We start from the raw sequence: 16681 nt of genomic DNA, 5'->3' as shown, positions 1-16681 counted from the left end.
GATAGGCTGGGGGTGGGCAGGTGGGTGGCTTGCTGGGGCGGGGGGGGTAGGGTGTCTTCTTTCCATAATTCTAATGTCCAAAATCGACACAAAGCGCAGCTCAGGATCAGTAATAGCTATACCACGCTTCGATGAGCAAAAGAGTGAAAAGGTTTGGCTGAGTCGGATTAATGTATGCTTTGCACGTCAGACGAGAACAAACGAGTTTAAGCAAATCACCCTTTACACCAGGAGGTGCAGGGAATAATGTTGTTGAGGGCCACGATTTCCTGTCAAGTCTGAACCACGAGATTCATATTTTTGGGCTCGATGAGGTCTGCTCTTGTCCCGCTCTTGTCCCCTGCGTCGTGAATAGACTGAATGTGTTCCTGGTTGTCTGTAAAACGTTCAGCTTATTGTCATGACGTAAAAAGGGATGACATTTCGTGTTCAGTATTTCAGATCTATCAAGCCCTGGCTGTACATTGCTATAATGATGGTGGTTTGTGACTTGCTTATTCAGTGCGTTTAGGACAGCATCTTGATCTGTTACACTCGTAGTATTGGGGTCTTTTCTCCCTCTCAGTACCAGAGACACAGAGTATACAGAGGAACAGGAAGTTAATTGCCAAGGTAAGGGTTTGATTGGTCTTTTATTTCCAGACATTTGTAGCATTGGATGCAAGCAATGCTTACATGTCAGGGACAAAAAGCTGTACTTGCCTCACATGGACGAATGTAATCAAAGTCTATTTCATCTTAATGTTGTGATGTATTTAAACAAAACACACACAACATGGAAAACAGTTTTAGAGGCTTAGAGAAGATTTTGACAGGGCCTCTGTGGAAGGGTTCTTAGATTGATTTTATTTAGCTGTGTTGTAACTTTTGACTAAGGGTCAACCATTAGACCAATAAGAAAACAGTCTGTCAAATGTCATGGCTAGAACATGAAACCTTGGAGGGAGTTTTACATAACCCAACATGGTTACTTGCATTGAAGTAAATGCATGTGTAGCCTTTGGGGAAGCCATTTATTGCCGCTTTAAGGTGAATCCAGAGGTAGCTTAGCATATGGTATCGAGTGATTTTTTAAAATATGTTCCAGATGTTTCTCTGTATCCTGTAAGGTCTCCAGCTTGAGCTTGTGAACAGTCAGATGTATTTGATAGGAATGGTAACCCATCATTGGCTGTTGTGAGAAGCTCGTTACCAAGGCGCACACTACCAAGCGCGAGGATTGTTACTTGAAATCCGATTTAAATACAGTATATAAAGATGCAGATATTATTTTTCTCATGTTGTTATTTTATGATTAAACTTTAACAGAAACATAAAACGACAATATGTATAGTTATCTAAAAGGACTGGAGCGTGGCATGGATGTGGACGTTTTTGTAGGATACCATCAGCTGTTTTCTTATTTGAACAAAAACCACTACGTGTCTCCGTTGTGTGCTTGTGTGTGTATTTGTGTGTATGAGAGAGTGTGTATTTGTGTGTGCATACCTTCTCTTCCCCCTCTCTATTCCCATGTCTCCCTCCATCGGCCTTTTCATTGGAAGCGGCAGAGCTTGAGGCTATTCTCAAGCTGCACAGGCTTTTGAGCTCCTGACACAGCAATGCCCGTTATGTCACAACCGTTGCTTCCGCACGTTCCCCTCCGTCTCCGTCCCGGGCAGTGAATTGGGGCAGACAGTCATCCTCGCTCAGCGCCCATGCAGCGCTCCGCTACGCAACAACACAACACAGAAGACGTCAGCTCAGCTTTGAGCCTCCACGGCAACTGAAGCTCAGCGAACTGTAACTCCCGGAATGTTCTGCTCATGTGTGTGGGGGTTGTTTAGGAGGGGAGTGATTGATCTCTTTGATCTCCTCCATTTTTCTTATTTTGCTGTATCGAGGTTATCAGGTGCTGTAGGCTACCTGTATGAGTTAAAAGTATTCACTTGAGACCCCTCCCCCCTTCTCCTCACTTCACCCCCTTCCAAATCATTGAATGTTGGCTTGAGTGTTGTCCTTTTAAGTATTTGAGTAGGCTATTTGCTAATGATAATGATAATAATTACTCACATACTAAAAATCCACGGAGGGGTTTTGAGGGGTTTTGTTTTGTTTCTCTATGAGGCCTGTGAATTAAAGGCCTGCGTATTTTGAAAATGTGCATCTCAAGGTGGTGCCATAGTCTGTTACACACACCTGTGTTACTCTGTGTTATTTAAATGCATTTACGTTCCAGTTCTTGTCAGTATTTTCAGGTGAGGAGTCACCGGTTATTTATTGTCCTGTGCACTTTTATTTTCAGATGATGCAATGTGCTTACCAGCCTTTTTTTCTAATTTGAAAAAAAAAAACTAAGTATGTTACAAAGAGTTATGGAATGTTTCTCAAAATTATGTGTGTTTTTTGATAATTATTTCTGGACATTTTTTGCTATATATGCACACTGAAGTTAGTAAATGTAATATTCAGTAAATGTGTCATTCACAACCAAAGCCACCACCTACTTCCTCTCCTCCCCCTGCATTACCCTACACTTTAGTTTCAAACTGAATCTCGAACATACACCGTAGATAAATAATGTCATGATATTTTTGGTAAGATTCTCTAATAAGGTTGACTATATAAAAGCTATGCAACTCCTCTTGTGAACTTCATCATGGCACTGTAACCACTAGTGCAAGTATTGCTATCCAAACTGCATTACATGCATGCAGCAAGTAACACTGACATGATTCACACAGGAGATATGTATGAAGTTCCCAAGACAATGTTACGTAGGGCTTTCTCAACTGTTGCATAGTTCTTATTTAGTCACCCCTCAATAAGAAAAACATGTTTGTGCGTTCTTCTTAAGTATATGACAGACTGTGCTTTTAGTTTGGCCAAATAACCTTTCTTTTCATATCACATTGATTGTATATAGGAAACTAGAAACAAGGCTCGTAGTGGTGGTGTGCGCAGAACACCAGGGTGTGATATGTGTAAACATGCTGAAATAAATGACAGTATGTAACTTAAACAAAACTTTAAAAAATAAAAAAAACACCAATAAATATTGACACAGTTAGTTTGAACCTGTCTCTCTGATGAGCTTTTGTGTGTATCTGTGTGTCTGTGTGTGTGTGTGTGTGTGAGTATATGTGCACCTATAGTATTTAACCATTATCTTCACAAGGCTTAACAATCTTAGTATGGCCTTGGATTATATCATTTTATACAGTAGAATGGATTTTCAATTTCTGATAACTTCAGGCACAGACATTGCACTTGCTTTAAGCTCTGTGGCCAAAATGTACAGAGTTTTAAGCTCTTGCCAAAATGTACACTGAGTTTCTCTCTAACTCTCTCTCTTTCTATCTCTTACACACACACACACATTCTCTCTCCATCTATCTGTATTGCACTACATGTTGTAATGACTGATGCAACACACAGATGTCCAATCAAAGGTTTATTAACGGAAGCGGGAAACTCACTCCAAGACCAAGACACCATTACATAGGAAACACAAGGGAAGTCAATAAAACAAGCACGATACACAAACAGTCACATACAATACACCGGGTAAAACACATATGAGGTACAACCTAAAGAAAGACTACACAGGCTACACATACATGACATTGTGAACGCAATTACACTCACTAAAACCGACATTACACAATCCAGCATTCACACACATTGCATTCTGGGAGGGTAGCACTCAGTCCAGAAGACATTGACGTTACAATATCAACACGGTAATTGCACACTCCGTGTTTAACATTCATGTCCCTTAGTAGCTGCTACTGTAATACCTCTGTTGCTACCAGGAGCAGCTTGTGGAAGAGAAACAGCTGATGGATCTGAACACACAAGCGCTGGTAAACCAATGATTGGCTGAATAAATGAATGAACCAGAGACGTCAGCTCATGCGATGTGGCTCTCGCAGTCCCAGCGCTGACTGCAGTGGGAACCCCTGTTGCACGCGCCGTTGAGGTAATTGGTTGTAGTCGAATAACCCTGAAAGTACCTGGGGGAGACTCCCTCCAAACAACTGCAGGCAACTGTAGATTACAGACCTGGATTACAGATTACCTGACCGAGTGACCACAGTTCGTCAGACTGAAGAACTGTCTCTCTGACACTGTGATCTGCAGCACCGGAGCGCCACAGGGAACTGTGCTCTCTCCAGTCCTGTTCACCCTGTACACATCTGACTTCTGCTACAACACCGAGTCATGCAGAAGTTTTCTGATGATACTGCAATTGTGGGGTGTATCAGGAACGGGCAGGAGGAGGAGTACAGGAGCCTGGTGGAGGACTTTGTGCAATGGTGCAAACTCAATCATCTTCAACTTAACACTTCAAAGATGAAGGAGATGGTGGTGGATTTCCGCAGGTCTAAGCCCACTCTGCTACCAGTCCACATTGATGGGGTCAATGTGGAGGTGGTTAGCACCTACAAGTATCTGGGTCTCCACCTGGACAATAAACTGGACTGGTCAGCCAACACTGACGCACTCTACAAGAAAGGGCAGAGCAGGCTGTACTTCCTGAGGAGGCTGCGGTCCTTCAATGTGTGCAGTAAGCTCCTCAGGATGTTCTACCAGTCTGTTGTTGCCAGCGTCCTCTTCTATGCAGTAGTATGCTGGGGAGGAAGCACAAGGAAGAAGGATGTGGGGCGAATTGACAGGCTGGTAAGGAAAACTGGCTCTGTAGTTGGAGCTGAACTGGAGTGCATCACTTCACTATCTGACAAAAGGACCCTGAACAAACTGATCAACATCTTGGACAATGAGTGTCACCCACTCCACAGCACTATTGTTTAGCAGAAGAGCCTGATCAGCTGGAGACTTCGCTCACTGCCTTGCACAACTGACAGACTGAGAAAGTCATTTGTCCCCAGGGCCATTGAACTGTTCAATGCCTCACTTAAGGGAAGAGGAGAGATAGACTTCTCTGCATAGTCTGTCTGCCTCTTCACCCCCTCCATGTTTGGTACTGTCTGTCCACTAGCCACTTGTACCACTGTCTTTATGCCTCACTGTTTGCGTGCTAGCACATCAGCACATATGCATACCCCCCCCCCCCCCCCCCCATGCCACAGCCGAACTGTGGCCACACTTATACATGTTCTTAAATAGTTAAATATATAGATATACTGTATAGACTTTACTTTACTTTATTTCTGCATTGTTGCACTGTTGACTTACTCATTTGCACTATCACCATGACCACTATCACCATTGCACTACCACCATGACATTCATTCACACAGAGCACCTTAGAGCACCTTAACATACCTTACTATGCACAGAGAATCACAGGCTCAGTCCCTGCCTCAGTCATTGCAAGCGCCTCTGATTTATTAATCACCACTATGTGGATACTGTTTTTAGAATTGATTTAGATTAAGTGTTAGTATAATTTGTATTTTTGTAATTTGTATTTTAGTATATTTTTATATATTGTATTAAGTGTTAGTATAATTTGTATTTTAGTATATTTAGCATATTCTTTATCTTCTACTGTCCTTACTGCTTAGTTGTGTTTTTATATTATATACTTTAATTACTCTTTCTGCTGTTAAAGAATGTGTTTGTGTTGTATGTATGCTGCTGCTGAGACCTTGAATTTCCCCTGGGGATCAATAAAGTATCTATCTATCTATCTATCTAAGAGGGGAAATGGAGGAGAGGGGAGATGGAGGAGAGTGAAGAGGGTAGATGGAGGAGGAGGGGAGGTGGAGGAGGAGGGTAGATGGAAGAGGGTAGATGGAGGAGGAGGGGAGGTGGAGGAGGAGGGGAGGTGGAGGAAAGGGAAGAGGGAAGAGGGGGGTAGGTAGCAGAGGAGAGCAGGGGAAGTGAGCCAAATTCAAAGCTCTGTCCTGGGCCTTAATTTTCTCTTCCTGTCCATTCTCAGTTTAGCCCAAGGCAACCGCCCACACCAACATATGCACACAGGCACACACACATACAAATGCATGCATCAGTGCACACAAAAACAATTCACACACATACACACATTTACACACAAATGCACATACACACATGTATGCACACACTATCTCTCTCTCTCTCACACACACACACACACACACAATCTCAAACACCACTCTACATGCACTCCACTGGCATTCTTCATCACACAGCCTGTCTAAGGGTCCCAGCGGTCCGCACTGTTGATGTCTGGGCCAGGCTGTTTTAGCAGGACACTTCCACGGCTCCATGGCTCTCTACAACTGACAACTGACATGGCTGGTGAAGGCCACACCACAGCAGCCTCTGGAGAATCTCACGTGTTGGGGTTTTCACCAGGAATGTTTTCTCTGGAGGTCATATTCCCCCCATTCATCTCTCTCTCTGCCTCTGTCTATCCTTCCTTTATGCCCTTGTTTCTCTTTCTCTCTCTCTCTCTCTCTCTCTCTCTCTCTCTCTCTCTCTTTCTCTCTCCCTCTGGCATGAGTGAAGTGAAGCTGCTTCCCTTCCTTCCCGATGATTGCACATTTTCTTCTCCAGGGCTCCATTGTCTGCTGAGAACATTTGATGTCAAAGCCAATGCAGTGTTCATCATGACACACACACACACACATGTGCACAAGCACCAGCAGCCTTCATATTGTAGGACCAGCCTATTCCACCCCAGTGCTACTGAGCCCCTAAGGATAGCTCTGGTATCACTAATAAAGCTGGCTATGAATGATTTATGGCTATGATCGACTTAATCTATGTGTATCATAATTATTTGTGTGTCCATACGTGCTCATGAATGTAAATATATGTACTTATTGATGTGTGACTGTGTGTGTGCGTGTGTATTGATGGTAATTTTGATACCATAGATTTAATAGAGACCCAGTCAGACCAATAGTATGAAAAATCAGGAACAGAGTTTATTTACAATGATGCGCATCAAGGGAGAGACAGCATGACTTCACCTAAAGATCCATCAGCTGCTCTAACTAGACAAGGAAATAGTTAGGGTTTAAGTATCCTTCCAGGCTGACGGAAGATGGCGTTGGTCATCCCATCTCACGTGGACTACACTGAATCAGACTCTGATCAGTGGCAACCTGGTAATCCGGAGCAGATAGCTACTGACACAGCCATGAAGAACAGTGAAACACTGCAAAGTCATAATATTCCCGCTTATGTCTAAATACAGTCACACACAGATATACACAGGGACAGTACAGATATCATACAGTCATTACATAGAATCATACTTTTAGTATCAATTGGCAAATATTGGACATAATGTTCTATTCCACTTTCTCTCAGTATGTGTTCATGAATGTGAACATATGTGCTTGCACGTGTGTGTGTGTGTGTGTATGTTAAAGGATGAGCGAGTGTATGTGTTTGATGCTCATTGTGTACAGTGTGTACTGTCCTTGAATCTGAATGTCTGCTCTCCTACTTCAAGAGTGGATGTTGAGAGGATATTGAGAGCTTAAAGAGGGTGGATGTATGAAGGTCAGCACAAAATAAACACATACACTCTGCTTCTCTTTGTCTCACTCACACATTAATCACTGTTTCTATTCACTTCTTCATTGATCATTCATTTCCTTTTCTTTGTCATTTCAGTTCAGTTTTCAGCCCACTTTGTCCGTGTGTGGTTATTAATATCTGTCTGTAAGAATATGGACAATGTATCAACCCTCACAGGCGGAGAGAGAGAGGGAAAGAGATTGCTAGGACATGTAGCCATGGTAAGTGGTGAAGGTATTATTTTCTACCTGTCACTGTGTTGCTGTGATCATAAAAAAACTCCAAATGGGTTGTTGTCTAGACCCTTGCTGATGACCCTTGCAAGCCTCCTCTCTCTCTGCCACTGGGCAGCTCTCTTCATAGCCTCCCTCTTTTCCCTCTGTGAGAAAGAGATTAGCTTGGAGACCCTGTGGTGGACAGACCGTGGCACCACTGGAACATCTTGATGAAGGTCCTCGGAACATCAGGAAGTCCAGAGAGCTGATTGGATGTGGATTGGAAGTGTCCAGGCCGCTACCTCCTCCACTGCGGTCAGCAGTGACTCTACGTGCCACATGATGGGGAAATGTATGCGGTCAGCAAGCACACTGCAGTCCAAGCCCTTGCTGGTGGTGATTCGTGCAGCCTCCTCTCCCTGGCTTTGGGCCTCTCGCTTCATAGCCTTCCTCTCTGCCCTCTGTAAGAGACAGGTGGGTGTGGAGACTTCCTGGCAGTGGACAGACCGTGGTGCCCTGATAGGAACTTCCAGGAGGTGGAAACCATTTTGTGAATAATTCAAATGCATTGCCATCCAGTAAGTTGAATTGAGCAATATGTCTCAGCAGATGAAAGCAGTCTCTCTGTGGTATTTGAATAGCATCTGAGATGCAGTTGCTTGTGAATTTGACTTTCCTTTTCAGATGCATTCTTGAATGTCCTGTTGCACTACTAGTGGTCCTGGGTTAAGTATTTCTTGCCCTTCCCATTTAGGCAAATCTATATGTATTTCTGTTGAATGTATGTGTGCTTGTTTTCATCACCCCTTAGCTTTCATTGGGACCATAGATATCCAGTGTGTTGTACTCCACTTGGACCATAGAGATCCAATGTGTTTTACTCCACTAGGACCATAGAGATCCAGTGTGTTGCACTCCACTGGGACCATAGAGATCCAATGTGCTGTACTCCACTGGGACCGTAGAGATCCAGTCGATTGAGCTCACGAGATCCAATCAGAAGTGAGACTCTTCCCATCTCTCATGTCAGTCAGTTTGGCACTGCTCCAGTGAGAATGAGATAAAAAAAAAAAAAACTAGATTTAAGACAAAATTCAAGATAACAAGTAGCCTGGGTGTTCCCATGCTGCCTTGCGCGCGATTTGATTCACGCTGCTAAGGCAGCCTGGAGACCATGGAGCAAATTTTCGCCTGAGATAGGGAACCAATCACAGAACAGGGGGGAAAGCAAGACGATGATGAGCTATGCACAGACGCATTTGATAGACATCCGTGGCACCCAATAAACGGATCTGGGCATTTTTTTCAAATACGAGAAAATGAACGTTTGGTTCCCAGACCACGTCTCATTGAGAAGTGGTGGCGCTAGCCAGGCTAGATAACAAGGCTCAACTTACTTACCTGCTTACAAACTTGCATTATGTGTTATCTCTATGTGTGAGTATGTGTAAGCATGTGCAGCTACAATACCCATCGCAGTACCTTGGCTTTGTGGAGATAATGACAAAACAAAATGGCTGCGCAAATGGCAAGCCAAACATGTTTACAAATGGATTTGTCATTTATCATAGCAGTGTTCATGTCTTTTTGTGTTGTAACACAGATTGAGATATTGCCAACTTAATGAGCATGGGGTTTGTTCACTATTGATCGTCTCCTGAAGCACATACATCTCCCAGGTGTTTCTATCACACACAGGAGTGTGCACGTGTCTATGTGTGTGTGGGTGTGCACATGTGTGTGTGTGTGTCTTATCTTAGTGTGATCTATGATATCACATGTGCATCTCTGCCTGCATCCATCATGCATTGCTGGTCCATGTCGTCATCCCTCCCAGCATCCTCTGGTGGCAAGGCACCAGGCGCTCTAATCCCACCGCCAGTGTGTGTGTGTGTGTTTGTGTATTATTTATGTAGAGCTGCCGCAGAGGCGAGCGTGAACCACATTGCACTAATTTCGTGGCCCGGCTGACCCACTTCTGCTCATCAGCTGATCGGGCGACTCCCTCCCTCCCTCTATCATCTTTTCCTCCCTCCCTCCCTCCCTCTATCATCTTCTCTCTCTCCCTCCCTCCCTCTATCATCTTCTCTCTCTCCCTCCCTCCCTTCTATCATCTTCTCTCTCTCACTCCATCCCTCTATCATCTCTCTCTCTCTCCCTTCTCTCTCTCCATTTCTGTCTCTCTCATCTTCTCTAGTTCACTCACTCTCTCTCTGATTACACACACACACACACACACACACACACACACACACACACCACACAAGCGCATTTGATCCTCCTTTGGGTTGGGATGTGATTGTTGTGTTTGATGTGCTGGAAGCATGTTCTTTCTCATACAAGAAGTAGATCATTGGCTTTCTTTCTCCATATGGTTCTTTCGTCTCTGCTTTCTGCCCTAATCAACATCTCTATCGCTCTCTCTCTCTTTCTCTCTCTGTCTCTCTCTCTTGCTCATGTCTGATCTCTCTCTCTCGCTTCCTTCTAACATTGTCATTCAGGCACTCTTCCACTGATTCTTTCTCCTCCCTTTTCTCTGTCTCCTTTCTTCCTCCACTCTCTCTCTCTTTCACTTCTTCTTCCTCCTTTTCAGTTGCTCTCATTCTCTCCCTCCCACTCTCTTTCTCTTTTCCTCCCCTCTTTTTTTAGCCTCTCTCTCTCCATCTTCCTTCATATTAGCCAGGGCAGCAGTGGCTCTTTCTTGCTCCCTCCCTCCCTCCCTCCCTCTCTCTCTCTCTCTCTCTCTCTCTCTCTCTCTCTCTCGTAGCGGCGGCGCTTTATATTTGTTCTTGCCCCGCAGAGCCATGGAGAATTTCTCTTAAAATAGTGCACTCCTTTCCTTTCATCTCCCGTGTGGCAGATGGGGGGACAAAGAGAGAGAGAGAGACAGAGAGAGAGAGAGAGAGAGAGGAGTGGCACATGCCACAGGGACGCTAATGCACTAGCATTCTGTAGAGGAGCTCTGGTCACAGTAGCTGGGCTGACTGGCTGTCAGGGCTGTGTGTTAATGCTAAAGGCTGAGCCACCCTTACCAAACCCTGCTGTTCTGGTTTGGCTCATGGGGTAAACATGAAGGACATTTCTATGGATGGAGTGTGTAATGATTACTGCACAGTGTTGTACTGATATGGTTCATATAGTAGAGATGGTCTTTGCAACTCCAGGGTGTGAATTGAATAAATATTTCAATAAAATAAATAAAAATGCAATAAATAATTTTGACCTGATGCTCAGAAGGCTGCATTACCTTTTGTAATGTAAGGTGTTTTCCATAAATTATTGTTGTATAATAATGTAACTTTATATAATATGATTTAAAGGAGCTTGAATCAAGAGAAAAAATCCTCTAACCAAAAGCCAACATATTCGCCAAAATGTAATTTGATGATCAGAGAGACTGGAGGATGCTACAAAGTACTTGGAAAGTGTAGGTCGTACAAACATGACAGCCAGAGATGATCCCAAAACACCGCTGCTATGACTTTCATCGGGTGCTGAAGGAGAAACTTTGAGGTCAGTAAATTTGGGCAAGATTTCGCCCCTCAAACCACCTTCCTGTGAGCAGCAACTGCCCTTGTTCTTCTTTTCCTTTCCATCTTTTGAAGGGGTGATCGGGGAGAAGAGGCGTCTGCTGGTTGGCGCCATATGCTCAAGTTTCCTTAAGGTCACTCACTTGTGAAAACTACAGCTGCACTTGAGTGCTTCCAAATGGCCCTCTCAAAAAAAAAAACACAGACAAAAGCCACCAATCATGACTGCCCCTGACATTACCCTTACAGCTGATTTGTTTTGTTGTGGTGTAATTATGGAGTAACAAAACAACAACACATATTGACAGCATGCCTCCAATCTAAACGGTCAGCTTAAATCAGGCAGGAACTGGCCGCCGTGGTGCTTATTGTTAGGAGCATGGAGCAAGGGGTCAGCTGAACCATAACAAGGGGAAAAACAAAGCAATAAAAATGTCAGAAGTGATCATCCTTCGGCAGCACTGGCAGTATTACAGGAGCTGTTTTTAACCGCCACTTTGCTAAGGCTAGCATTTAGCATCATGTGAAGAGGACCCTGTACCATGCTGTGTAATAACACAGTACACAGGGGCAAATGTCCATGTAGTTTTGTCATTGTATGACTTTACAGTCCACTGGGAACCGTGTAGCTAATGTTAAGTCAATAAATACACTTGCTCTTCTTTTTTCATGTTGTTACAAAATATACTGCTCAAAAAAATTAAGGGAACACTTCAATCATACACTGGATCGGTACTCTGACACTGTTGAGGTGAGTGTTTTATTTTGCAAGAACTGTCAGACATTCTGTGAATGTAATTTGAGAATGGAGAAAAGGGTGGAAGGTTTCAAAAAATGTGTTTTAACAATTGTGAAAAACTGTAAGTGTTCCCTTAATTTTTTTGAGCAGTGTAGATTTAGGTTAGATTCAAGGTTATGTGCTGATAGGTCACCTATTTCTTTCAGAATTGTTATTTATGATCTTAGTGAGGACACTAAAACAAAACACACAGACTCCTTTAGGGTTGAAACATTTGTGCTCTTTAGTTAGATTGCTGAATAAACAACAGTTCTTTGTGCAAACATATCAAGATGTTATCAGTTTCAAAACCAGTACAGTGACAGTTCCGAGGGGAGAAAAATAACAAACATCCATCAAAACCTATCATATACATATTCAAAGCAGATTTTACCAGCATGACTAACAACGTCAGTTCAGCACATTGGTGACCAAAAGAAGCAGATGATTGGATGAAGAAATATTCATTTTAAACATTAAGTCCGTCCCTAAATCCCCACTTAACTACTGCATGCATTAAAAGGAAAAGCCACTTAATGTCGCTTTAATCCTCTGTGGATGTTTAAGATGGAGCTCTTCTGATTAATCCCATTAGAAAACTATGTTTCCCAGAGCACCGCAGGCTATGCACCTTTCTCCCCGCGGCAGCCCTCAGCCGGAGATTTACCAGTCATTAATGTCACTCACGTCCTGTACCGACAGTACTCCCGGGGCACCAAATGTTTCCAAATTCTGTTACTTTTTTAGGCAAGAGAGTGGCAGGCAGGACTACCTGTTGTTACAAATATCAGCTAGTAAAATCAACTAGCTAGTGAGATCAATCAAGTACAATGAAAGGGAATATATAGCTGATCTTTTATGATCCTATTTTGTACCCCAGTCCTGGAAGACACTGAGAAAGCTGAAAAAAGCTAAGAGCAATAGCTAAGGCTCAAACTGCTGTGTTGACATTCCAGGCCAGAGTAGCCTTTTTTAAGCAAATGCCATAGACAATATGGACAGATAAATATTTTCAAAAAAGTGAACCATCATGACTCTCTGTGATACCCCTATAGCTAGTCAGAAGTACAACAAACAAAACAGAAACTGAAAAATAATGCATGCAATCTAGTAAAAGACCATATATTTCAAATGTGTAGCCTGTTCCTTGTTATTGGATGTTTAAGTCAGCCCTTAGTCCAAAAACAGTTAGCCCTTGGCCCAAAACCACTGGTGTTTGGGGGTATATGGAGACATTTAATTGGGAGCCTCTGTGAGCTATTTAATCATGCATTTGGATCAAAGGCTATGTCTCATTACTTTACAATTACAGATGGGCTCATAATGCATTCTTATAGGTCGGTATATTTTACCAAGCATTCACCAAGCAATCAGTACATGTAAGGCCTCTAATAACTTTATAAAGAAGAAAATGTCATAGTCTATCTCAACTTCAGGAAGACTGAAACTGAAACTAGCAAATTATATGACAATATATTCCTTCTTGGTTCAAGCTTGCCAGTGAAATCATCATCAGTGTAGACACATCTAGCGACATAAATCCTGTGGACGTGCTCACAAAGGCAATTTGAAGGTAAGCACCATGCGAAACAAGCAGCAACGCATTTTGTACAGCTAAAGGAACAAAGGCGTCATTAAAATATGTCCTTCTTGAGGGGCATTGTTGAATGACAACACAAGCCCTCATAGGTTGCAGTGCTTTTCCACCAAAAACAACGAGTATTGTAAAAGTGTTTACCACCCTATAGGAACTGATGCCAACAGACACCCATCTAATGACATGTAAACATAAGGTCCATCTCTCTCATCTTATCACATCATGAAGCTGTCCTTCATCTCTGAAGACAGACATACAGGATATTCTTCTTGAATCTTAAGTAAAGACAAGCCAATGCTTCTCTGGCACCTAGCAGCCATCTACTAGGCATTGTAGTCGAGCCGCACAGACTAATCTTAGTGGCCGACTGTCCTTCGCGTCATCTTTAGTGCAGTTAGAAATTATCCTAAATTATTATTAGCTCTATCGCTGCGTCTGCACACTGCTCGGCGTTAGCCACATGGTACATCTGACGTTCTCTCTTCCTTCCCCCAGCTGGGGGGCTGGGTTGGATTGGGTTTGGGGTGGGGGGGATGGATGGGGGGCTGGGTGGGTAGAGGGGGGGGGGGGGTGGGGGTGGAGGAGAGGAAGTCGCTCATTCTGTAACTTCAAAGTCAGATTACCTCCCTGGCCTACATCCCAGCTGCCTGCCATGCTGCTGTAGCTGACTGTCTCTGTACATGCCGCTCATACACACACGCACAAACGGTGCAGGCAGGCAGGCAGACAGGCAGGCAGGCAACAACAGAAGGTTCTGGTGAAAGATGGGGGGAAAGTCGTATGTGCAGACAATATACAATCTTGTTATATCTCTACAGCCATCTGTATGGTTACATGAGAGAAGAAAACGATAGACTTGTGAATGCCTAAAAACATGTCTCTCCAACAGAGGCTGTGGTCTACGCTTCGTAACAAGTGAAGCCATTTGGCTCACTTGGGTGTTTAGGTCCTGCAGTGGTTCAGTAATAGTCTCGACTGATCACCACCTCAAGTCAGACGATTTCTGAATAAGACAAAACTGATCAGTGATGGCATCACGTATCACAAGGCACATTTGCCACATATAAAATGCATTTATGCAATTGTGCAAAATAAATAAGTAGCTAGTTACACAAATGGGACAGAAATGGTGCTGGTTTCGATTGCACATACACTGTCTCTCAAACTTGGTCAAAGGAGTGCACAAGCACCCTTGGGTCTTCACCTCTCTCAGTTCTGGTGCTCTGTTTTGTTTTTGAGTACTGGCTGAGAGAGGGCTCGTTTTCAGTTTAATCGTGAAGGAATCTGTTTGTTTTCAAACACAAAAAAACCCTCACATTAATTTTAAGCTTTGGTGCACAAAAAACAGACACCAGCTTGCATGCCTTACGGCAGATTTACAATAGATGCGTATGTATGTGTGTGTGTGTGTGTGTGTGTGTGTGTGTGTGTGTGTGTGAGTTTGTGGGAAGAAATACATTCTACTCAGAAGACAAAACAAAGGAAATAAGTAAGGAAATGAGCAGTGCCCAGGCTTTTCTTGTGACATGTTATTCAGATTCATGAACAGCCTCCTCTCACTCGTATTCTCTTCCCCTGTACTTTCAAAAAGGTTGCCAGATATGTCCCATTTTGTCCCCCATGTCATTTTGTCATCTCTCACTGCTCCTAAATCAATCAGAGGGCCAATTGGGGAATAAAAAATCCCCTAATATGGGTTTTCAACAGTATAGTGAAATCTGTGTCAACCAGGGAGAGAACCTGCGAGGGCACTTCCTGCCTCTTTCCAGATGCAGGCTACTGGGCAGCCTGTGTGCCATATCAGAGCTGAAACACACACAGACACACTTTACATAATCCCATTACCTCTGGGGCTAAGCAAGAGATTGGAGCCAAGAGCTGTGTGTGTGTGTGTGTGTGTGTGTGTGTGTGTGTGTGTGTGTGTGTGTGTGTGTGTGTGTGTGTGTGTGTGTGTGTGTGTGTGTGTCTGTGAAAAAGTGATACAATGCTCATGGTCAAACTATCAAACACTGAGCAAACAGATATCAAACATGAAAGTCAATTAATATGTCTTCAAACAAAGTGATGTTTGAGCTTAAGTAGGTGAAGAAAAATGGAAACAATTCTACTCACAGTTTCCAACTGAAATTGAGTGTAAAGTTAACACAAATGTAAACTGCCAGTTGATATATTAAGATTCTTTCATGGTATATACATTATGTTTATTCACACTACTTTTCTACTCTTCAAAAATAGAACTTTTCATTGAAGATATCTGAATAAATTAGATAAATAACTGGTTTGCAATATTTCCTTTTTACATCCCTTTATATACAGCTAGGTGGGACCATTGTGATACTGGTTGGTGCAAAATCTGATAGCCATGTATTTAACAAAATAAGGAAACATCAGGCCTTTAAATAAACACATACACCAAAGCCAGTGCCTATATAGATTGGAAATTATTTTGACTCTTGAGAACGGTCAGTAACTCCACTCATTTAAAAGATTACATGTATAATCATTTCACCCTCCACCCTGCTGTCAGTCCCTTAATGCATTATCTATTGACTGAAATCAAAGGGAAAGGGGATGGGACAAAAATCAGAGCAGCTGACAGGGCGCACAGTCAGGGTAGGAGAGGAGCGCCACCTGTTGGTTCGGAGTGGACAATTCCTGGGCTTGGAGGTGAAGGGTGATGGGTTGATTATGGGTCCTACTGGCCCGCAGCCCTGGCTCTGGCCTCCATGAGAGAGGCCCTCTGCTCCATGGCTGCTCTCATGGCTGTGGTCATTGCTGGGGTCATACCGGGGCCTTGGGGACCCTTGTTCTTGCCGCCGTACACCACACATTGGAAGTAGGGGATCTTGCCTGTGTGCCAAAGTGAGGTTGGTTGATTCATTATTATATAATTATTGATAGTGAATGAGACAAACAGGGGAGGTGTTAGGAGAATAAGTTAGGGAGAACAATAAAAAGTTCACTTTCACTGAAATTAAATGCATAGCTGTAGCACAATGTATTTTTGGGTATTGTATTGTAGTGTAGTGTAAAGTATATAGTCATTATCAGCCAGTGTGTGTTTGTAAGCAAGGTAGATCTCAAGAGTCCTATTATTTGGTAC

The 16681-nt window shown here is 43.2% G+C and overlaps 1 protein-coding gene across 1 annotated transcript in view; it reads right to left on the bottom strand.

Annotated features, from left to right (window-relative positions):
• Window positions 1–12200: 12200 nt before the first annotated feature.
• The window catches only part of trdn (triadin), a 64838-nt gene continuing 60357 nt past the window's right edge, over window positions 12201–16681 (bottom strand). Inside the window, exon 41 of the mRNA XM_042095985.1 lies at window positions 12201–16428. Coding sequence (XP_041951919.1) covers window positions 16274–16428 — 155 coding nt within the window. The 3' untranslated portion in view covers window positions 12201–16273. The remainder of the gene's footprint in view (window positions 16429–16681) is intronic.

This window comes from Alosa sapidissima, chromosome 6 (genome assembly GCF_018492685.1).
Source record: "Alosa sapidissima isolate fAloSap1 chromosome 6, fAloSap1.pri, whole genome shotgun sequence".
Lineage (NCBI taxonomy): Eukaryota > Metazoa > Chordata > Actinopteri > Clupeiformes > Clupeidae > Alosa > Alosa sapidissima.
Note: the sequence above shows the minus strand (reverse complement) of the source record. Positions and strands in the feature narration are given on the sequence as shown.